Raw genomic sequence first — 24,365 nt, 5'->3', positions numbered from 1 at the left:
AAATATTAAAAATAAAAAAATATTAAGAAAATGTTTACACCAAAGTCTGGGCTTTCCACTATAGTTGCTATAATAAAGTCTCTATCTATACCAAAACAAAAAGAATTATTTCTTCAAGTTCTGTGTTTGTGTTTTAAGCTTTCAGGCAACAAGCCCACTTATTTAACCTGCTGTCAAATTCTTAAGCCACATAGGAGAGGATGAGAGGAAATCACCACTGCTAGTAAAGAGAGTCAGGGAAAGATTCTTCTGTCTAATGCCTTATAAACATTGGGCATTTAACAATTGGTAAACATCTCTTAAGAGCCACTTATAGACTAGCCAATAAAAACTGAAAAAAGTAGTTTCATTGTTTTTATATTTTAGTATTAACAGTATTTTATCTTTTCCCCTTGTGCGACTCCAAAATAGCTCTATCACATCTCTGAAAAGGAGATTCTTTGGATATAAGGAATCAAATGCTTATAATCACAAAGCTGCTTAAATGCTCAAGTCTTACTGATTCATTTGGATTTTTTTAACTACTACTTCTTATTTCATCCCTCTAAAGAAATAGGAAATTTTTAATGTATCTTATACTGATGTGATCGAAGATCCTAAAAGCTTCATGAATTTGGGTTTGTATCTGAGCTATCAGTTTATTGCAAAAAGGTCCAGACAGAAATAACAAGGAATGGAAGCATTAAGCCTTCCACAGGAACCAGCACGTGTGTATAGCTTTGTGTAGTCAACACTGACCACCACTACACCTCAGACACGAACAGCTACTCCTTAGGCCAGCAACTTGGCACCTTACCAGTACTCTACACTGCTTGATGTCCTGCAAAGTAAAAGCAGTATGGAGGCTGGACCTTTTCAATACTAAAGCAAACACCCTACAAATATAAATAAGAATTGTATTTTCCTATTAAGGTTTACAGCAAAGGAATGTTTCTTTCAAATGCCTTTTTTTTTTTCCTAGAGATTTTAATGGGAAAAAGTGGAGGAAAATCTGAGTGCTGTAAGAGTATTTTCCAAAATGAGGCTATCAACTTGAAAACAAAATGAAATTAAATTAGAAAAATATGGTTAAACCCCAGGAAAAAAGAAATATCAGTTTAATTCCACATGTACTTTGTCTTGAAAAATCACGTATTTTATTTCTATTAAAAAAAGTGAATACAAAGCTGGAAAACAATAGTAAGGGAGAGAAGAAAACATGGATTATTTCATTCTGTCAAGAAACCCTGAAAAAACACTGAATATTTTTGAATATTCACATTTCATTTACTAGCTCAATCTACACAAGTATATGAAAGGGACGTACATTGTCTCAAACATCTCTGAAGAAATTCAGAAGACCAAAATACGTTTAATCCTGCATTCTGCACACTAAAATCAATACTAATAGAACAACTGCCTTCACACATGAAATTAAAAAAAAAAAAAAAAAATCTATAAAGGATGTTTATTTAGCCCCTCTGTAGGACCCATAAGCCAACTAGATTTCAAGCAGCCTATTTGGGTGGTTATATTATGTAACTTCTACAACTGTTCCTTCTATAATAAGTGTGGATAAATAAGTCTTAGAGGAAAAAAATTTTCACATAAATTAAGTGCTGGCTAAGTCCCTTCAGTCTTTAAAAAAACAAAAACATCTTATTAATGTAAGTTAACTCACAGAAAGAGCAAAGAGCATGATATTGAGTCGTAAAACTGAAAGCAACACAAATATTTGTAATAAACACAAACCAACAAACTTCCTTCTTCTCATTAGGGACTAAGAAACATCACATTTTAACCACAAAACAAACCACACCTATCCAAATTTGGGCAGACTGAAGAGAACAACAATGTTGCTCTCAAATCATGAATCCATACAGATGCTACTGCCCAAGCAATCATGAACGTGTCTCTACTCACTATGTGTACAGAATGCAGTGGTGAGAATTACTCAAGGATTTGTATGTAATTGAGAAAAAAAAAGCCAACGGTGGTGCTCAGAAACAACCAGAGTGGTAAAAAAACAGAGAGAGGCACCAGACATAATTCAGGCACGCACAAAGAGGGCTCTTGGATTCATCACGAGCTAAAAGAGGCTTGCAGATCTGAATGAGATTTTTCTGTTTGATTTTTCATGTAAGATGGGAAACAGTGGATTCATTGTAAGTACACAAGATTACAAAAGAACTTCTGATTTCATCACCTACTTTATTTTCCCATAAAAACCTAAACCATGTCATAGTTTGGCTGCCCAGTTAGATCAAAAGGCAGCAACATAATGAAGATGTTTCATACAACTAAATCGACCCTGGAGAAAGAAAGCCAGTATGAAAAAGCGTTTTTTGGAATGTATCAATATAGAGAAAGAAAAAAAAAAAAAAAAAAAAAGATCATCACCAGACTGTAAATAAAAATATTCTAACTTTCCCATGAATCTGTCTCAAAGTAGAAAGAAAGGCTTTTACAGCATAAAAATCATAGGCATGAGTCAGACCCAAACTGTACATACTATGTAATGGACAATAATCAGCATCAATAAAAAATTCTCTAAAAAGGTGTACATTATACAGAGAGACATGCTCCAGTGAAAGTAGGAAATAAAAAAACATCCCATGGTCTTACTAAGACCATCCCCCAAAACTCCCACCAAAATCCCAATACTCAGAAGGAACTGAAAGCAACAGCTGCAGTACTAACATATATTGGTCAGTTCTCTCTTTCAAAAATATTTCTGCATTTGTTAACTAGTTCTCAAGAGGATTAAAATTTTACCAGTTTTATGCAAATTAACTAGTTTTATGAAAATTAACTGTGTGTAGGCAAGAAAGATCCAAATTAATTCTTAAGAAAATGATGCAATATGCACTACACAACTACATTCATTAGGCAATGAATAACCCTTTTATTAAAGGGTGGTTATGAGTAATACAACTGAAGAAACTTAGATGGGAGCTCTCAGCCTACTATGCATGGCATAATTCAGCTATGAGAGACAGCAGCGTGAAAAAAAGTCCTCTCATGTTGCAGTGCTTCAGAACTACTTTTATAGTAGCGTCTATGACAAGCAATCGTTAAACTGATGAGTTTTATACTTGGCTGTTCTGCATCTGAGCTTACTGTGGAAAAAAATTAACTATTCTACCAACATAAAAGAATTAGGCTGCCTGTGAAGCCAGTTTTATTTGTTGTCTGAATTTAAAAAAAGATTTTAAAAAATATTAAAAACCTTAAGAAATACAGTGTTCACGAATGATTGTGACAAGAGGTACGTGCTCTTTAGCCATGCTTTATGAGACAATGGATCATTCATAAAAGCAAATATTCATAAGTTAATCACCTTCTTGAAGGCAAAGACAGGTCTGACTGGTGCTGAAGCAGCTGTGCAAATACTCATACAGGTGATCTTACTCCAGACATCCTATAACTGCTTAGATTCAGTAATAATGAACCTTAAACAGTGAATGCACTGTAAAATAGTAGGTGCCATTCTACTGAAGAACCAAAACAGTTACTGTATTTTCTGATGCTAACATACAGATCAAAGGCCCTTTCTTTGCACAGCAATTTAGTTTTTTTTTTTCCCAGACCCATTTTTAATAGTTAAAAAATAACCATATCTGTATCACATAGAAGGGGAAAACTCTGTATTAAGCTTGTGCAGACAACTGTGTTTATATGATTTTAAAAACAACTCAAACACTTTGTTACATTATAAATGGTTCAGCAAAACATATTCATTTCACATTTAGGGTATGTGCTACTTACAGCAAAGTTGCTCTGTGCTGCATAATGTAGGGGAGTTGCACCTTGGCTATCAGATGGGATAGTTCCAAACTTATTTCTTTCTAGTAAGAGATGGACAATCTGTGCATGACCTGATAAAAACGACATAATAAAAACATACATGTATGTTGAATCCTAAACATTTCCCCCATATATAAAAAAACAAACCAAACAAACAAACCAACAAACAAAATCAAATCAAAGAACAGAAGAAAGCAAACAGACCAATAAATAATAGTACATTTATGTTGTACCTATTATAGTCTAAACATAAGAAAGAAACATTGTATTTGATATTTGAACTATTAAGCTTGGTATGCACATTCTTCTCAATAACACTGCAGTTCCACACCCTGGATCCTTGTTTTTGAGGGGCACCTGTAATTTGGAATGACCTATGAATAGGAACATGTGGAAAGATTTTTCTTTGTTTTAGAAGAAATCACTATAGCATTTCCCTAAGGAAAAACCCAGCAGTAGTTGGTCAGACAACTGCAATATTAACATGGCAATGAATTCATCGAGTATTTCCAGAAAAAGCTTCTGATATTTAGTTGAAATTCTGCTTTTGAGTGAGATGCAGTAAAATGAACAATAGACTGATGATGATGAACATCTGTCCATCTGAATCAACAAGCTAACCAGTGACAATTTCATCCTGTTTAACAGAAATTAAGCATGAATCCTTTACCTAGATTTTATTCAATAAAAATTTCAACTGAAGATGCAGAGCAGAATCTGGAGGCTAGTCTACTACCAGCTGCCATATCTGCAATAAGCAACAAACTGACACACACAACTCCTTCCACCAAACCTGATTAGAATGTTTTTAGATGAAAAATCACAACATTTTGGGGGCAATGGGTAAACTTTATATCCACTTCACAGACAGGAACACAAAGACTCAGTATATTGTCATTAAAGTCAATTGATCATAGAATGTCTTAGGTTGGAAAGGACCTTAAAGATCATCTACTCCCACCTCCACACCATGGGAAGGGATGCCTCTGCTCTAGACTCGGCTGCTCAAGGCCTCAACCAACCTGACCTTGAACACCAACAGGGATGAGGCATTCACAACCTCCCTGGGCAACCTATTCCTGAGTCTCACCACCCTCATACTGAGGAATTTTTTCCTAAGTTCCAGTTTAAACCTACTCTCCCTTTCATATGCTTTCTTTTCTAGGCATATGCAGCTCATGGAATATCTTAATGATTTTGTATGTTAAGAGGTAGCATAAGGCATACATCACATAAAAAATTACTCTGATTTTACAGGAGAAATTTCCCAGTATCTTGTTAGTGGGGAAAACAATTTTGCAGTTTATTACTTGTGCACACTTGACTTGAATTATCTTAGAATACATTGGGGGAGAAAAAAAAAGAAAAGGTAAATCTTTCTACTAGCTGTAGACTTTTAAAATGAAAACACTGGTAATTGCAGAATCAAGCTGTGTAACAGCTGTGGTCTGTAACTTCAAAAAATTTATGAGATGGAGCACTAGGCAAGCCTTCTTTTGTGGAATGGCACTTTCAGACTATATGTATAGAAGTACCAGAAATTATTGAAAATGGTCATCTTGGATCAAAAAATATGAACAGCTATGTGGGGATTATTTTTAATAGGAGCCTTAGAGTGAACAGAAATACTCCTCTTGCCTTCACTCAGAACATCATGACATTCTGTTCCTTCCTACCAGAAAAATACTAAAAAGAAGAGATGCAATGTTGCTAAGCTCTTTCCATCTCAAGACTGTAAGAAGTGAATTGAGGTGCACTGGAAAAATCAGGTTCTGAGTGAAATCCTAGCAGGAAAATCATAGGAATGCTGAGCCTGAAAAAAAGATTGCCTGCACTTTCAGAACACATAGCTAGTAAAAGGGTAATACAACTGTTCGATAACGACAGGTCTACCTAAATTGTCTAGAGAAAGAAGGTCTGAGAGAGTTGGAAAAAACCCCACATTTCCACTTGGTGCACAAATTGGTGCAAAGAAGGATCTCACTTAGACATTAATGCAAATATTAAAACTCAGTTCTTGAGGTGAAGAACCATCATTTATGTAGGACACTTATTTAGAAGGGATGTTACTTGGCTGATTTTTTATTTTCTCGAAAAGAAAAGGTAACAGGAGCAACAATGCCATAAGGTAGAGTTACATGCAACCTATCTCCTTTAAAAGAATATTTGTGGTAGTATCCATACACTGCTTAAAACCTCCTACCGCTAACCCAGTTAGTAACATTTTAGACTTTTTGAGATCCGCATCCAGTATTGAACTTAAGAACAGAACCCTGAAAAGTGGTCACGATTTACCAGTCAGAAGCTCCCCATGAGTATTTGCTATTTAGAGACCTCATCAAGTCCACAAAGGATTCTGCAGGTCTTGGCACGCTCACTAGACAATCCATTTTTCCAATAGACAAAACTTTTATCTTAACTAAATCAGTTTCAAAACATAGTAAATTTTGCATCTTGGACAGAACCAATCCTATGACACTTAGTGAATTTTCACAGATAATTTGTGAAACATTTTATCTCCACTGGAATGCAAATCTGAGAACACACTTTTTTTTTTTCTTCTTTACACTAAATAAACATAATCAAACTACATGTATATTGTCACTGGAGTTGCAGTAACTCGTTCCAGTGAGCAATCTGATTCTTTTATTGGCATTCTTTGTCTGCATTGTCCCAAAGGGTCATGAGGATGAAGCCTTATAAAAAACCAGGACAGACAGTGCTTGAAGATTCTTCCCTTTCATCTGGTACATGGTGTTTATTTTTAACTCCTGCACATGGGAGGATGAAAATAGGAGGCCAATTTTTTTCTCTATCATATTACCTTTGTGCCTGTCATGTTATGAGTTGCATTTGCCAGTATTTAAACTATTTACATTTAATCCATATTCTGGTTTGCAAAGATCCAGTTTTGTTAAACCGAACAGCGCAGAATCCACAAATGCAAGGTATATAATTTGCAGAGCATCTGAGTCTCCGGGTGGTGTGAACAGAAAAAAACTTTATCTGAATAAAAGCTCCTGTCATCTGATTAGATTACCATACTGTGTCTGATGAAGAGCTTGTACTAGGAGTAGAAGTATCAGCTCTGCCATTTTCTTCTTGTTCACTTGAGCTCACAATATCACATTATCTGCAGTTTCTTTGTGAGAGTCTTTTTAAGGCACTTGTCTATTTTGTGAGGAGTAGTTCAGTAAAAACTAGACAATATAATCCGTAAACCAACTTAATATGGCACGTGTAAACTGCAATACATTGCTGTAAACTGAAAGTGAACAAATGAGTCATGATGTCACTGTCAATGCTTCCGCATTTTGGAGGACTCACTTTCTTCAGGCAAACCCTGTCATACACATGGAACAAGTAAGGCTGCTAGCATCAACCCATATATTAATAGTAGCAAATTTTTTTTTCCACATAAAAGTACTTATAACCAGAAGTTCTGGTATTTTCTTCATGCACTGCAGTGGATAGTTTTGCACACATGCTGGGTTGTGCATACCCCACTTCAGACACAGTTGCTATAGAGCAACAAGGGGATTTTTTTTCCCCCCATTTATGAACAAAGCTATAGATGCAAGAACACTCCAGTATAACCTAATTGTTATTAAATCACAACCACGTATAGACTGCTGAAGTAATGCATTTTATAGTGCTTTGGAGAATCTGAAACTGAAAAAAAACCCCGTCAACACAGAAACTAGTCTAGCAAAAACGATTATTGTTCTAAGAATTAGTTAGCATAATGCCAGGCTGGAAATAAACAAAAAAGAGAGAGAAAGAATCAAACCCACAGTCAATTATTAAATCACTTCAGCATGGCCCATTTTACCAAGTAAGGCTGCCCAGTGAAGAGGGGTTCGAAATAAGTTGTCGTAAGATGTCACATTGCAGCCTTCGTAAGAGGTCAGGACATCAACAACTGCCACATTCCCATCAGCAACAGCAAAATGAAGGGGTGTTCGTCCTTCGTAGTCCTGCCAGTTAAGCAGAGATTCTGTAGGTGCAGCTTCCTTTGAAAATAAAATAAAATATTTTTTTGAAGTTAAGATAAAAGCTTTATCATCTTTACAGATTTCAAATTTTCTTGAGTCTTACAATGAGATAAATTTTCCTTGTTCAGTAGAATAGAGCTCTACGACCAAAGACTTCTGTTACAGTATATACTAAATACTTCTGTTACCTATAGGCTATTTTCAACTATTTCTTACGGAATTTAAAAAAAATACTTAATTATTGTACAAGACCTGATTTCCTGTAGTTTTACCTGTCTGTTGTGCAAGTGGATTCTTACAGTGATCTTTAAAAGACTAGGTCAGGCTCTTGTGGAAATAACTAGATCTTCTTACTTGATCTTCTAAATTGAACACAACATATGTATCTCTACAATTTCTTTTAGAATACTCTCCTTTTAGAACAAGTTAATTGCAATACTTTAGCATTTCAAATCACATCCCTATCAGATGTTAAGGTGTCTAGCTGACAGGATAGAAGTTAGAAACTACTTCTAATAAATGTACCTACTTGTAATAGGTGTAATTTTGAAAATCAAAATCTTTTAAAGTATCAAGATCAGTCATTTGATCACATAACATAGGCACTGACAGATACAACTGGACTTTTGATCACGTCTTTGTAAAAAACATGCTAGGTTACTTTCACATAAGACCTCTAGCTATACAGTTTCTTATTATGGTAATTAATTCCCTCTTTTAGCAACTTATTCCTAGATCAATTTGTCTTCATTAATTTCTTTCTCAGGCAAAGCACCAGAGCAGACCAAAATGAACACCATCTCAGCATTGCACAGATATCCAAGCGGCAAGTATCACAAAGGCCCATGAAATACAAACTTTAAACTTCACTTCCCTGGGGAGAGGGGGGGAAAGAGGTATCTCTAAAGAAAGTGGTAAACAATAAACCAACAGAAACTCAAGAGTGCAGGACACTAAACATCTAGGGCAGAAGCAAATATCAGAACAGGAGTTTAAATAAACTATACGGACTAAGTCTGCTGTTCTCTTTGCAGAATTCTTACTATGTTACTTTCTAATAGTGCCCAACCTTCTAATGCTTGATTGATATGTTATCTAAAGTTAAAACATTTACTTCACGTATTATATGTAAATGCTACGTTGCCTGTCTCATGTATGAAAAAAAATGTATCGGGTTTAGATATTAGTAGTGTTAGCCATGTTTTGCTAGGGAAAAAAGTTAACATACTTGAAAAATCCTGTAGCTCATTACTGTATCAAGCCACAAGTATATTAGCAGATAATCTAATAAAAACATTAAAAAATGATACAGCTCTTAACTAAAAAGACAGTTAACATTATTAGATGCACAAACCACACAGCATGAATAACGCTTCTTTAAATAAGGATTCAAAAACATTGATGAGCCATTACAGTGACAAGTGAAGTTTTATGTCCTTCCCTAGCTTTAATAACTCTAAAGAGAAATCTAACTGATAACACACTCACTTTCTGTCTATTCAGAGAGCTCAGCAGGGGAAGTAGAGAGACCTGCAAAACCTCAGCAACCCGGTGGAGAAGGACCTAGGAGTCCTGGTGGACACGTTATTCATGGGACAGAAATGTGCCCTTGTGGCCAAGAAGGCCAATGGTATCCTGGGTTGCATTAAGAAGAGTGTGTCCAGCAGATCAAGGGAGGTTCTCCTCCCCCTCTACTCTGTCCTAATGAGACCTCACCTGGAATATTACATCCAGTTCTGGGCTACCCAGTTCAGGTGGCACAGGGATCTACTTGAAAGAGTTCAACAGAGGGCTACAAGGATGATTAAGGGATTGGAACACATGCCTTATGAGGAAGGGCTGAGAGACCTGTGGCATTTTAGTCTGGAGAGGAGAAGAGTGAGAGGGGATCTAGTAAATGTGTATAAATATACGAAGGCTTAGTGTCAAAAAGGAAAGGACAGCCTCTTCTCACTTGTGCCCTGTGATAGGACAAGGGACAATGAACGTAAACTGCAGCACAGGAAGTTCCACCTCAACATGAGGAAGAACTTCTTTAGTGTAAGGGTCACAGAGCACTGGAACAGGCTTCCCTAGAGAGGTTCTGGAGTCTCCTTCTCTGGAGACTTTCAAGACCTGTCTGGATGTGTTCCTGTGCAACCTGCATTACGATATGGTCCTGCTCTGGTGGGGGGTTGGACTCGATCTCCAGAGGTCCCTTACAACCCCTAACATCTTGTGATCCTGTGAACCCAGAAGTCATCTTTATGAGAACCACTTGTAAGAATGACTAAAAACAAAGGATGATATGCACAGAAATTACTGACATTCCAACTCCAACAGAGAAAAACCTGTTTGAACAAAGACAAAGAAGAAAACAAGTGCTTCTTCACTTCACCTATAATTTGTTGATGTAACATGGAAAGCTAACTATGAAGTCTCCTAAAAGCACAACATGCTAAAAAAAACCCCAATCACTCCTAAAACTCTCAGCTCAAAGTCACTGACATTCCTCCAAAAATACACCCACAATCAAAGGCAAAATGATAATCTTTTAATGACAAAGCCACAACTGATATTTTAGTCTAAAAGTACCCACATTTTGAATTTTTTTGGCCACTTGCACTGGAATTTTATAGCCTTTTTTCTGCCTACATTCAAGAGTAAAATTTATTTGGATTTTAGGTGGGTTTAGTGTAAAATTCTCTATAATTAAGGTGTTGTAATATTTTAAGCACAATACACAGAAGAAACAGAAACTACACCTTTTTCTGCACCAACTAGAACAATGGAGTTCTAGGCAACAATTGAAAGTGTTGTATAAGTAAACATAATGTCTCTTACCATGAAGAATAAATAAAGAGAAGAGATACAAAATAGATAGAGAGCACTAAGCAGTTGCTTCCACCATATTAATTGAAATTTATTCTGTTCTTTTCTCCTTAAATCTTCCCAACGTTTTTCATGTAACCAAGCATTGCTGAATCTGCAAAGGTGGAAAAGGAAGTTGCCATGAGAGGATCTCCAGCTTAGAGTTTCTCTCTACTTCATATTTGCTTTCTGAATATGTCATGAGTTCCATTTTTGCTGTATTTCATGGATCTCAATATCAGACATACCAATTTCTGCAGAACTGTCACCCCTGCAAATCCAACCTATTTCTTCAGCATTCAGTTGAGCTGAAGAAGAGTTGCTTATTTTGGAAATCCCAATGGGCTAAAGTACAATACAAACACCAAACAGAAACATGACCCTTAATTTTATGAACTCATGAAGACAAGACAACAAATAGACACATCCAGATGGCAGGGCATAGAAAACCAAGAGAGAATTTTTCAGTATAATAGGCTATGGTTTCAGTAGAATTAGCAGCTTAACCTTTGTCAAGCATCTGTGTAGAAGCACCAGAGAAAAATAATTTTCTGGGGAATTCTTCCAGTGTTAAAGATAACAGAAACATCATCAGTGTTGTTTTTCATAACTTAGTCAATAGGCAACAAAGGCTGACAATGCATATTGACCAGTGGCAGACACCAATGACTACTATCTGCACTGTATCATGAAATCAAACATAAATGATTTGTGCTGGATGTGTTCTAAAAAAAATGAAGATGTGACAGTGACATGGAGTTGTAGGCCTTGTGCACCACAATATTCTTGTGAACTTAGAAATGAAAGTTGAGACAGAAATTTTAACTGTATGGGTACGTTAGAAAGAGCATGCAGAGAGAATGTGAAAAACTAGGAAGTTAACCTGGGTAGGAAGACCTAGAGAGGAGTAAGAATCAAACATGATGCCTGGGCAATATAGAACTAGAACAGGATAAGATGGCCAAAAGTATCTAAAAAAGGAGTGGAAGATTTTGAGCTCTGACAAGTAAGAAAAGCACTTCAGTTTGAAGAGATCTTTCTAAAGAATTAAACTTGGAGGTACCACCACCAACAATGAAAGGTATTTAAACTCAGCGACAGCTTCATTCAACAGGCTGATTATCTAGTAGCAGTATTTCTGTATCATTAACTTTTGCAGTACATTCTGTAAGCTAAATTACAGTTTTTCATTTAAACTTGTTATTATCTTACTTAATCAATAAGCATATATAGACACAATTATGTGCAGTATAAACAATCTAGTTGATGCATGAAAAAGCCTAGGTAGAATCAAGAACACACTCTTTCAGCTGTCAGAGTGAAAAAACAAAACCCAAACAAATGAAAAAGAGCCAAAAGCCCTGGATGTGATCATATTACCTAAAGAGAATCTTTAACAACACCTTCAGTAAGGAGACAGGTATTTTTGACCTTTTGTGGAGCATCTTGTTGGGAGGGAGTTAATTGCCCTTACAGTAGGTATAGTGCTGGACTTTATGATTAAAACTACTGATAACACATTCATGTTTCAGCTGCTACTGAATAGTGCTCACATAGCATCAAGGATTTACCTCTTTCATGCTTTTCCTCATCCAGCTCCCCTGCTCTCATCAGTGAGTGGGCTGGGGGTGAACAAGAAATTGAGAAAGGACACAGATGGAATGTCTAACCCAAATTGATCCAAGCCATATTCCATACCATAATAACATCATGCTCAGAAAATAAAACAAACTCAGGGAAAGGAGGAGACAGAGGGGACACTCATGGCTACACCATTTGTCTTCCTAAACAACAATTCATTTTCCACTTGGCTGGGAGAGGCTAATATCTGCCTGCTGATGGGAAGTAGTGAATAATTTTCTTTTGACACAGCTATTGCTTTCCATATTAAACCATTATGACTTTCATCCACGAGTCGTCTTGCCTTTCTTCTTTAAAACTTTCCAACTTTTAAAAACAATTACTTTGACTACCTAGCATTTGAAATAAAGAAAGCCATTTGAATACAGCAATCCTTACCTACTTCTCAGAAAATTTGTTTCTCTAATGTGGCATGAAACTGGATAGTATGTACAACCAAAAACTTTGTGCAAAATTTGGTTTGTGACTAATTATTTCACAACTGAGTGCAAAATACAAATACCTTGAATAAAAAAAAGTATAAAAAAATACAATAATTAATTTGTCACTGGAAACTTCTCAAAACTTATTATTTATCAGTAAAAAATAATATCAGTTACTGTAAGGTTATAAATGGGATCTGGAGAAAAGCAAAGTATATTTTCATATGCTACAAGTTCTCAACTTGCAAGCTAATCAGGTAAACAGACATGTAAGCCACTGTAGTTAGCTCACAATCAATATATATCTAGTTTGAAAGACCTTTGCAAGACAAAGATACAGAGATTGTTGTAATATGAGAGAAAAACCTCAGACTTCTGTATCTTTCCATGTTAGTGAAGTTCTGGGATTTTCACAGAATAAAAATCAAGGTAAAAGTCAAGTTGAGCACATAACTTCATTGCACTCGTTGTAAATGTCAGTGTAGAAAGTGAAACTGAAATACTGCAGAAAGAAAATATGCCAACAAGGAAAAGTTATTAATTCATACACAATAATAGTTGGGAAGGTCTCTCACTAAACTGATCTTAGGCTGACTAATAACTGATCAACTATTTTCCAGAATTTTGACCTGAAGACTAAACAAAATCATACTTTTTAGTAGAGTTAACTATAAACAAACTTTAAAATAATGAAGACACACAACAAATAATCAGTGTACAAGATGCAAATGAGATGGGTAATATGACTGGTTATTTTAACTAGGAGAACCTACAACTCTTTCCTCTCTCGCTTATCCCCCAAATGAATAGTTACATACATTGAACTAAGAGAATATATATAGCCCATAAGTTAGTGCAAAGATATTCACTCATAGAACTCTGAAGAAACCTCTTTCAAGAGAGCAAAAATATTTAAGATGATTTCTTACAAAAATCTGGATTTTAGGATAAAGCAAATGATTTCATTCTCAAAGAGTCAGTAGATGAAAATGAAAAATACAAGGAGAATAAAAAATATTTCAGAGTAAAGTAACAACTACAGGAAGTGTTACAATAGAACTTCTTACCAGAATACATTTCACTGTGTGAATTGCACTAGGGTCCTTGTTGTTAGCTGCCCAGTGAAGTGGGATTTTTCCTTCAATGTCAGGGATTCCAATATTTGAATCATGTTTTATGAGAAGTTTCACATGCTCTGGGTTATTGTAGTAGGCACTCCAATGCAACGCAGTTTGCTGTAAGACAACATTCTCAAGTTTTACAAACACATTGAAAAAAGGTTGGTTAGAACCTGAAATATGATTTAACTCTATTTTCCTGGAATGAATGAGACCACCTATTCCAATTCCTCTGTTCAAAGCATAGTCAGCTAGAATAGGTTGATCTGAGCATTGTTGGATATTTAGGTATCTCGACAGACAGACTCTACAACCTCTCTGGAAATCCTGTTCCACTCTTTCATGTTAAAAAATAAATAAATTACATTTAAATTTATTATATGTGTCAATTGCCTCTTGTTAGTTCACTGGAGACCATTCAGAAGAGTCTGGCTCCATCTTCTTTACTGTCTCACATCAAGCACTTATACACATAGATAAAATCACCCCTAAAGTATTGTTTCTTCAGGCTAAACACCTGCAGCACACCCTCAGTCTCTCCTCGATATCAGAGGCTCCAATCTGTTACTCGGCTTTGTGGCTCTCCACTGGACTCACTCCAGTATGCCTATGCCCTTCTTGTACTGGAGAATCCAGAAGTAGACACAGCATTCCATTTGTGGTGCTGCCAGTGCTAAGCAGAGAGGAGGGACCACAGGTAAAACCAGCTTTAAACAATGGCTAATGAGAAATCTTTTGTTACACTTCAGTGAAGACTGAGAAAATGGAACACAGCTATCCAGGGTAGGTGACAACTCAAAATCAGATTTCAAACAAAACTGAACAAAAGGCCCATCTACTGAGCAAGAATAGACACTTGCACATCTTTGCTGCTGAAGTCTGAATAAGGTCTAAGCTATGCCATCTTACATGAGAATCACACGGAGAAGCACTCATGTGGTGTCAGTTATCAGACCTTTGTTAGCAGCCCCTCCTTTTATGTCTTAGGATGAGCTCTTTTTTAGGGAACTACCAAGTAGACAGAAAGGTTGTACTATCACATTAAGTTACTATGGCACTTACCTACCAGCTTAAAGCAACAAACAAAAAATATTCAGTGCCATCTTCTTCTAGTAGAGAGTAATCATGTTATATGCTTCTCCACCAGTTAGTGTTCCAAGAGATTTCCAGTTTGAAGAGAGACCAAACTAATTACTGCAGTTGTTCTGCAGTGCATTTCTGGTGCTGAGGCCTGCTTCAGATGATCATTGTAAGACAGACATGATTGCATGATACCAATCTCATATTTTTTCTCCAGGTCTGAAATTGCTGTGTCCAATAGCATTGCCCTGTTGGCTGGCTGAGTAGCATGAACAACATTCTCCTGCCGTAGTCCAAGAAATCCTTATATAAAGTAATTAATTCCCTGACAGAATTACTTAAATTCCAAGCCATGACTGTTACTTCTTAAGTAAAGCTGACCAGTATCCTTAGAAACTGACATCTGCAATGAAGGCAAGACCTTTTGATTACCAGGAGGCCAATGTAGCCATGGTATAGTGGCATTTCTCACCTACAACCTGCTTGTCAGTCAGTTGCCTATATAGACGTAGACATAAAAGACAGTTGCTCTCCCTCATGTTCAGGAATTACATTTGATGATTTTGATGCACATAGCTGCAGTAAGGGAAAGGAATAAGCTTGTGCACCCCACAGGGTCAAACATCTTGGACTCTGTCCCTAAGACTGCCTTTCATCAATCCGAATTCCATCTTTGCTACTGTGACTACTTATGACACAAACTTGAATAAAAGTGCTCTACATGCTGTGGGAAATCTGGCAAGACTTTAATATTGCCTTGGAAATCTGCTAAACAACAGGGAAGGTTCCTAAAAGGTTTTGGCTGGTTTCCATATACTTTTGTTAACAAATTAATGTGGTCAGGAAGTCAGCACGACCTCTCCAGAATTACTACAGTAATTATAGCCAGGGTTTCCATGATACGTGTTAGAATACCGTGGAAGGTAAACAGCTGAGTGCTGAGGCACAGGCTGGTTCAACTCCATTGTCCAGAGGGGCAGAAGATATATTTGCTGGAAATTGGGCTTGCAGCTGTCTTGTTGGAGTTTAAGCAGAGTTTAAGATGTATCAATAGAAACTCCATTCCCCTTCTCTTACTACACTGTCTTGCAGCAAAAAAAACCCCTCTGCTATACCAGATAAAGAATGATGAATTCCACTAAGACCAACTTTGCCAGGCTGGTACATTGGTCATCAGTTGATCTGAAAACATTTGATCAGGGCACTCACATTTGAATCAGTGGTAGATTAGTGCCTGGTAGGGAAAGCTTTTGAACCAGGTTCCAAGATCACTTACAAATTGTAAGAAAAAGACCTTACTGTTCTGTGCTTCAAAAGCTGTGTCATCAGTAACAGCTTCAGTTGCACTCAATGCCTTGCTTACCTTGCTAATGTTAGTTACAGAATTGGTATTTGGTCTTCCTTTTGTTATCCATATTCACAGTGCTTCACTTTTTGTTACTATATCCTTGCAGAAAAACTTTGGCTTAGGGAACTGTTCAGAGATACTAGGTATTTAGCTTAAATAAGTAAGTTTTCAATAGAATGAATCACTTAAGAGTTATAAACTGCTATGTGACTTAGTATGCTGCTTGCTTAGCTTTACTTAGCATGAGTAGCTGGATTTACTGAAGCCTTGGGCTGCAAGCTGTAAACTTTTACCTAAGCTGAAACTGCGCAGAACTTGCATCTATTCAGCTGAGGCGAGGCCTTCAGAGCCCACACAAAATAGCATGTGAGGAGCATCAACAGCAGCTTTAAGATGATGGCCTGCCTGAAGACAGTGAAGGAACACAATAAAGAGTAAGAAGATGTTGGAACATCTTAGGCCAGAAGCACTGTTGGGCTAAAGGGTGCATGCAGACCGCATGAAGCTCAGATGTATAGTCTGTAACGGACTGCCCAGCGATTTCTTGGTTTAGGGTCCCTCTCCAGAGGTACCGAGCTTGAGGTGAGTCTAGTGCTGTACCATTTTATTAAATTATTTTTCGTGAGATATTATACCTGAGACTCTACTTTGAAAAACCTAGGGTTTGGGCTGCACTTCTTTAACAAGCACATTCATACCTCTGGATTCTTTAAAAGCTGTCTCTTTCAGATTTGAGGGTACACACCTGCTCAAGCACACGAAATTTAAATCAGATATTCCCACATTAACAGGTCCACAATAATTACTAGAAATCTGTCTACTAAAGGCAATGTGATTATCTCCCAAACAGAATACACGCCAAACATGCCAACAAGAGAGATGAATCTGTTTTGTTCAAAATGTATGCAGAAATGCAAGAAATCCTTTCCCTAGGATGTCTGTCAGGACTGTATGAAAGTCCTATGCCTGCCCACATACTACTACTAATGCTAATGGAGGCAACTGGTTCACGTGAGTTTTAAGTAAAGCTTTTCTAAGCACTCAAAAACACAAATTTGAGCACCTAATAAATGCAGTTACTATACACTAAACAACTATTCTTTCTTTTAAAATGGTTTTAAGACCTATTCCTGAGCACTGCCAATACCTCTCTGTATGAATAGCAATAGTAAATCAGTTGTTTCAAGAACTGTATCACTTTCCTTCATTTCTTCTGGCTGATCTTTTTTATAACAGTCTTTTTTTTTTTTTATGAACTTCAGTAGATTATTTCCTGAGGCTCTTAGAAGTCAGCATGCTTCTAGAGCAGGCTGGTAATTTATTGATGTAGTAAACCACAATTTGACTGCAAACGGACAATACATGCACTATATGACACACCTGGAAAGTCACTTGGAGATCTTCTGGCCTTTCATGCAACTCTTGTCACTACAGATGTAGAAAATTAATGTGAAGGACTTTATTCTAAGAAGGTAGTAATGTAAAGCACTGAAGATATTAAGATTACATTTTCTCCTGAGGAAGTGTGTAGTTTCATAAAACAAATCTCAAAGTGACTAACTGGTGCTCTGCTTCAAATGAAACTCTCAGGCCAGAGTGTCAATCAACTTCATCATCACAACCCTCTTGCTAAATGATGCACTTATGGAAGCAACCATGAATATGTATTGATAGCAAACCTTCTGCTGCCAATCAGTCCATTTTATGATAATAATACTAATAACAACAGTAACATGATATTTTTAATTGTCTCTGCTAGAAAATTTTCTTCAGAAATGGCATCACATTCTATTCCAGGCCATAAAATCATCTAGGAGACTCTAAAAGTGTTCCACTTTTACTAACAGAGATATAAAAAAGACAGTTTTAAGATATGGATATTTTTACCCTTGGACCATCCTTGTAGATCCAAGTGAAGGGGTGGAATTGACAGACTAAAGCTGAGCCAGGGAAAAAAACAGGAGGTGGGATGCTAGTGGCTTGAAGGTGTTGTCCTAATTTTTGTCTCATTTCTCACACAGCAACAAATTCAGCAAACAAATTTAGCAACAAATTAAACTAATTTTCTTTAAGCTGAGTCTGTTTTGCCTGTGACAGTAACTGGTGATCGATTTTCCTGTTTTTATCTTAACCCATGAACTTTATCAACTTATTTTCTCCTTCTCTCCTGTTGAGGAGGGGAGTGAGAGAGCAGCTGGGTGGGCATTTGACTGCTTGCCAAAGCTAACTCACCACACATTGCTAAAAGGTAGTACCTATGGACTGCTGTGTCAATATCACCACTATTTTAGTGGCCCTAGTGCAGGCTGAAATCAATTGCCCAGGGTAAGAACAATGTCTGCCAAGAGCACACCTGCGTTCAGCTCAGCACCCAAAGAATCATTTCCTTTTTGTTGTTGTTTAAACTCACCTTTGGTATTAACAAATATTTTGAAGGCCTTTTGCACAGTTTTCTTGTGACTTATCATTAAATGATTCTAAATGTAAGGTTTTTCCGAAGATGCAAAGCAAGATAAGCTTGTTATCCAGGATTATGATGTTACAGAAAGATTCAGTTCTTCAAACTACTAGTTTTTGAATCCTCCATTACTCGATGTACCCTCAAGAAGGATGTCAATGAACTCAGTGCAAAGAACTTTTAAATCTTTATAGTAAAAAAAAGTTAATATTTCTAAAGGTGATAATCATTATACCACCATTAGCACTGTTTTGAAGACTCAGAAAAAGTTTATCACGGATTTTTCCATAGACAATTGTTTGATGTAACACCAATTTGTAAAGCTACTACATGTGTTCTCTTAAAATAAGCAGTATTTTTACCTTGTTTCTGTCCTGGGTATCCACTTCTCCTGGTGCCATATGTTTTAGCAACAAAGCTAAACATTTTGGGCTTTTGTGACGTGTTGTTAAATGTAATGGTGTCATATCCTCCAAGTCCTTCTGCATCCAGTTCCCCCTACGAGCCAGTAAAAGTTTCATGAAGCGGTAATTTCCCTGGGCAAAGAAAAAATATCAGAAATTTATTCCAATTTATTGAACCAAATGATGATACTGTTTAGATGCCTTTGCTGTTGTATTATAGTGCCTAAAAAACCCACACCAAAACAGATCTAAGCTTTAGAAACACCTAACAAAGATTCTTTGTAGAAAAACATTAACTTTTGATTTTTCAGTCTGTTTTGCTACTTGATATTAGATACATAGCTTCCATTAGCAGAGTGTGTAAGACAGGGTTCAGTAATATCAAAAAGACTGCAATACTGTCAGTTTCTTGACAGTTTAACCTCAATAAGTATAATGTAAAAAGTGAAATAAGACCATTACACACTAGTTTCAGTAACTAAGCATGAAGAAAGGTTATGATTTTCAAAATGAAAGTAAGAAAAAGAACAGGGAATGGTTCAGAGAGAGAAAATGTACTCATCTCAATGACCAATACATGGAAAAATGATTGTGTCTTGTAAGTGTTAAATGCATACGAGTTTTGACCTGCTGCATGCATGATAAATATTGATGGGACAGCTAGCTTTCTGAACATATAAAATACCTAACACTGCAGACTTACTGGGTTCTCAAAAAAGACACTGTAGAAATGCTCCTGTGACAAATACCTGAGGGTGGATCACAAGGAAAACAATCCAGTTATCCTTCTCAAATCATTGAAGAAGCCAGTCAAAAATTAAAGATATAATCATTCTTTACAGACACTGTAACAGGTTGCCCAGGGAGGTCATGGATGTCCCCACCCTGGAGGTGTTCAAGACTAGGCTGGGAGAGCCCTTGAGCAATCTGCTGTAGTGTAAGGTGTCCCTTCCCATGGGAACGGGGTTGGAACTAGATGATCTTTAAGGTCCTTTCCCACTCAAACCATTCTATGAATCTATGCAGTCATGAACAGTCTGTAGTGATTTAAGGTATAGCAGCCTTGATTTGCTGCTGCCCCTTGCTCAGGTTACTTTCCATGTAATAAAGATGCTACATACAACATTTTGATGCTTCCACTTCAAAACAAAGTCTATTTTTTTAATGCACCTTCATTAGTCTCAGCCAAGGAACAGTAACAGCTGGAGTAATAACTCATTAAAGTGAAACAATTTGACCTAGTTTGTATGATCATGTTTTAAACATCTATATTCTTTCCCCACTCTGACTTTTAACCTTTCCTAAAGTGAATGTGCTGTCTCCCAGTTTTGCTCACTGTCTCCCAATGTTTCCCAAAATACGAGATTTCACCAATTTCATATATTGGCAGTTTAAGTATCAATTACTCATAAACATAATGAAAATAGAAAGCTCAGAAGAGAAGAGAAATTGTACTAATACCGCTCACTCAGCGCAAAGCTGCAGCATTTCATGAAGCATTATTAAATGATGCACATAAGAAAGGTGATACTTAAATCTACAGAAGTGACATCTTTGGATTCTTCTGCTTACTTCTCTAACTGGATTTGGATTTTTCTGCTTACTACCTGCAAATTATCATATTTCAGTCTGCTACAATTAATTTATAAATCCTGTAAATTAGCACAGTCCATTTAGGCTGTCTTAGGAAAACCAACGATAAAGGCAACCACACAGACAAGTGCAAGCAGTGCTAACAACCTGGGACACTTCTGTGTATCATCAGACCCAGAATCACACGTCAGTTTATTGTCTATCAGTCCTTGTTCCTCAATAAAGGAAAAGCCTGTCAAAATCTGTACCACAAACCTGCATGAAAACACAAACTTCTCTTGTCAGAGACAGCACGACTACTGTATTCTTCAACAGCGTTCACAGCAAGTAAATACTGACTAATTCTCTCTCTTCTGCTGGGTGACAGGAAAAGCATAACCTTAGGATTTTGCCCCTTTAATACAGAGACACACCAAGTCATTCACTGAATTAAAGAGGCAGAACAGCATAATGTCTGCACACACGCTAATACATGCAGAACCAACTTAAAATGAATTCATGACAAATTTTGAACAAGCTAGGGATGAAAAAACTCCTCATTACTGCTATTATACTTTACAGATAAATATAAGAAGAATTTGCAAAACACATTTGAAAAGAAAAGAATTGCAATATATCATGATGTGGTTAAGTATTAGACTGGGGGAAGACAACACTAAATAACTTGAGAGAATATTAGTCTTAAAAGAAATATAGCTGCTTTTCTACATCATAGAGGATAATGCATTTGGTTTGTTTTCAGTAATTTCTGCTCAATGTGTATGCATACATATGAAAGAAAAAAAATTGGTTTTCTTTTGTGGATGGATACTTTTGGGAAGATTTATGAGTATGTTGTGCCTTTTGAATGATTTCAGCTGAAGACTTCAAGTCAAGACAATACATAAAACTAAGGAAATACGCATTTTTATTATTAGATTTTTTTTCCCCTTTACTGTACTTTATTTTTGATGTTACACATTTTTCACCCCTTACTACCATATTATTCTGTTGCATGCTTAGTCACCAGCAACTCTCTCTCCTTAGGAAACATACCTGAAATAAATCACCTCACTCCGAAAGAAAAGATTCTCTCTCTTTCCTAAAGATTTAAGACTTTTTTTTAAACACCACCAGAGAAAACACCTGTACTAACATCAGTTATTTGTAATCATCTTATTCATGATCTTACTTCTGACTGCTGTTCTTTCCTGTAGTAGTACCACGTATGTTGCTGTGTTTTTTTCACTTGTTAGAAAATAACACCATCCCTATTAATGACAAGAAAAATTCTCCACCTTCAACCGATTACTGCTTAAGTATGTAAATGTGCAATGTATCAATGTGTCTTGAAGGATGACTTAACTGAGATCTTACTAGGTGGAGAAGGGGAAAAAGTATGCTTAACCTGAAAAGCAGTTACTAGTCAAACTCCTTCATTTTAATAAAATTCTTGTATCTTTTAACTTGTTAGTTTTTACTCAGAGAAATTGCATTTGATTGGCCTAAAGATTCCTGGGCAGCAGGAAGCACTTTGGTCAGTCCACACTGATAGTGTCTCCAAAATGACTCTGTTATAATGTGAACACATGGTAAGCAAACAGAATTAAATATTAAATATAAGATACAGAAACACTGTTCCTGGTAGCCAAAGTTTACTATTTCAATGCTGATTCTTAAAATTCCTTTATTAGTTTTAGACAAAAGGAACAGCTGACAACTATCTCCAGCATAATCGGAATGAATACTTTTGCTATTTCAAAGTTTAAGCCAAGTCTACTAACTGCAGTGGTGCAAAACATTTTTAAGTAGACAGACAAATCAACAAGCAATCATTGCTCTGACATCAAGTTGTGATTTTGAACAAAGTTCTGAACCCCAAGCTCAGCTACTAAGCAGTCAGAAAAACTCCCCTTTCCAAAGCATTTCAGTAGAGAAAAGATCAACGGGAGAAAAGTCTTAGCCAGAATCAATGAATTGGCCAGAATTTAGATTATTGCAGAAATTGAGTAAGTTATCTGATACTAATTGAAAATTCATTCAGACAAAAAACCCTGTCTCATATTTTCACTATGACTCTACTGCCAAGATCAGGTTCCAGCAAAAAATTGCCTGTAAACTCTTTTCTACCTACACTTCTGGGCCTACAAATTAATTTATTTCTTCATCCATCTAAAGCAACTTTTTCAGCCTATTTTCTCACTCTGGCCTGTTGAGGAAGAGAAGTGAGAGAGCAGCTGGTAGAGCATCTGGTGACCAGACAAGGTCAGTCTGTTCCATATGGTCACCTATGTGAAAGACTACAGAAAAAGCAACAGTGTTGTAACAGTTCTAATCATGGGTTGATGCTGGGATTACTGATGGTTGTATTACCAACACTCTAAAACCATGAGCCTCAGACTTTACATCATACCATTCTACACAGCCCATCACAGACCAGCTACGAGTTGCCCAGCTATCCTGTGCTTCTGTTTCAAAGACTTCCTCAGAAACTGGCCCATGGTATCTTCACTCAGCAGTATGTAGATTAGGGGAAGAATATTTGTTTTTCCTTTCCCTGAACCAGTAACAGTCCTCTTCTTCCCTAGTAAACTAGTGGAGAACAGAAGATCTAGTATGTAAGCAAACCTAACATGGGCACATGGGTACAGGGAAAGGCAGGAATTCCAGCATCACTGGAAAGCCACCCTTAACAGCTAAAATCCTTCTGGGACAGGTTTCAGCCTTCCTCCAAACAAACAGGCAGACATATGTTCCTACTGGTCAATTGTCCAAAACAGTTCATTGCACTGCATTGCTTCGAGTAATCATATTATTGCTTTACTGTTGGGAAGATTCAAATAATGTTAATCACTTCTGCTAGCTGGCTCTCTGGTAATAGCACAACAGACCAATAAACCTAACATAGAAAACACTATAAGAAAAAGAGATTTGTGCAAATGTTCCAGTATCCGAAATGGAAAAAGAGAGGGCTTGGCACACATTATCTAGCAGTATGAGAAAGATTTAGAGTTAAAGTTTTTTTGTTTAATGTACATGTTTAATACATGTAGATAATTTAATACATTCCAAGACATGTTAAATCCTGAATCTTAGACTACCACAGAGCTAAAACCAAATTTGCTGTAGCTAATCCTGTTTCTTGTAAAAGGTTTTACTCTTCATGTAAACAAAATTCTTCCAGAAACTTCCTAGCATACAAGTGTTAACCTCCTCAAAAAGTGACAGGACAATCTCTCCTTAACTGTCAGGTATCATGCATGTTCCCTCTGAGACCCAAGACAGCTTAACCTACCAGCACAGAAGTCACATACAGTAGTCTGCTGCATTTGGTAGAAGACCAGCAATGCCACCAGTGGCAGCTGGGATCACTGCTCAGATATCAGGAGATAAGAGAACAACTGCAATTAGTACGTACTAGGAGCATCTTACTTCCTCTCCTCTTAGCTGGCTAAAATCTGATGCTTTTTCTGATTCAGAATTGAAAAGAAAGTAAGTGCAGTTCCTGTAAAATGTATTTTCTTTCTGTGACCCAAAATCAAAGTCTGTAACAGCAATAGCTACATTTAAAGTAGCATCATATAAAACATATAAATGCAAAAACCTGGAGTGCTGACTGTTCTTATGTAAAGTAAAACACTATGGAGTCATGATCATCCTAATACTAAGTGTGCATATGTTGAAACTAAGT

At 36.7% G+C, this 24,365-nt stretch overlaps 1 protein-coding gene across 1 annotated transcript in view; it reads right to left on the bottom strand.

Moving 5' to 3' along the window:
* INVS (inversin) overlaps nt 1–24,365 on the bottom strand; it is an 88,623-nt gene that overhangs the window by 34,202 nt on the left and 30,056 nt on the right. The window contains exons 3-6 of the mRNA XM_054381811.1: nt 19,061–19,234; nt 13,762–13,929; nt 7,619–7,799; nt 3,748–3,857 (exon numbers count right to left, since the gene is read on the bottom strand). Of these exons, the coding sequence (XP_054237786.1) occupies nt 3,748–3,857; nt 7,619–7,799; nt 13,762–13,929; nt 19,061–19,234 (633 nt within the window). The remainder of the gene's footprint in view (nt 1–3,747; nt 3,858–7,618; nt 7,800–13,761; nt 13,930–19,060; nt 19,235–24,365) is intronic.

The sequence above is a fragment of the Indicator indicator genome, chromosome 6 (genome assembly GCF_027791375.1).
Source record: "Indicator indicator isolate 239-I01 chromosome 6, UM_Iind_1.1, whole genome shotgun sequence".
In the NCBI taxonomy this organism is placed as follows: domain Eukaryota; kingdom Metazoa; phylum Chordata; class Aves; order Piciformes; family Indicatoridae; genus Indicator; species Indicator indicator.
This window is presented reverse-complemented; position numbering and strand designations above follow the sequence as displayed.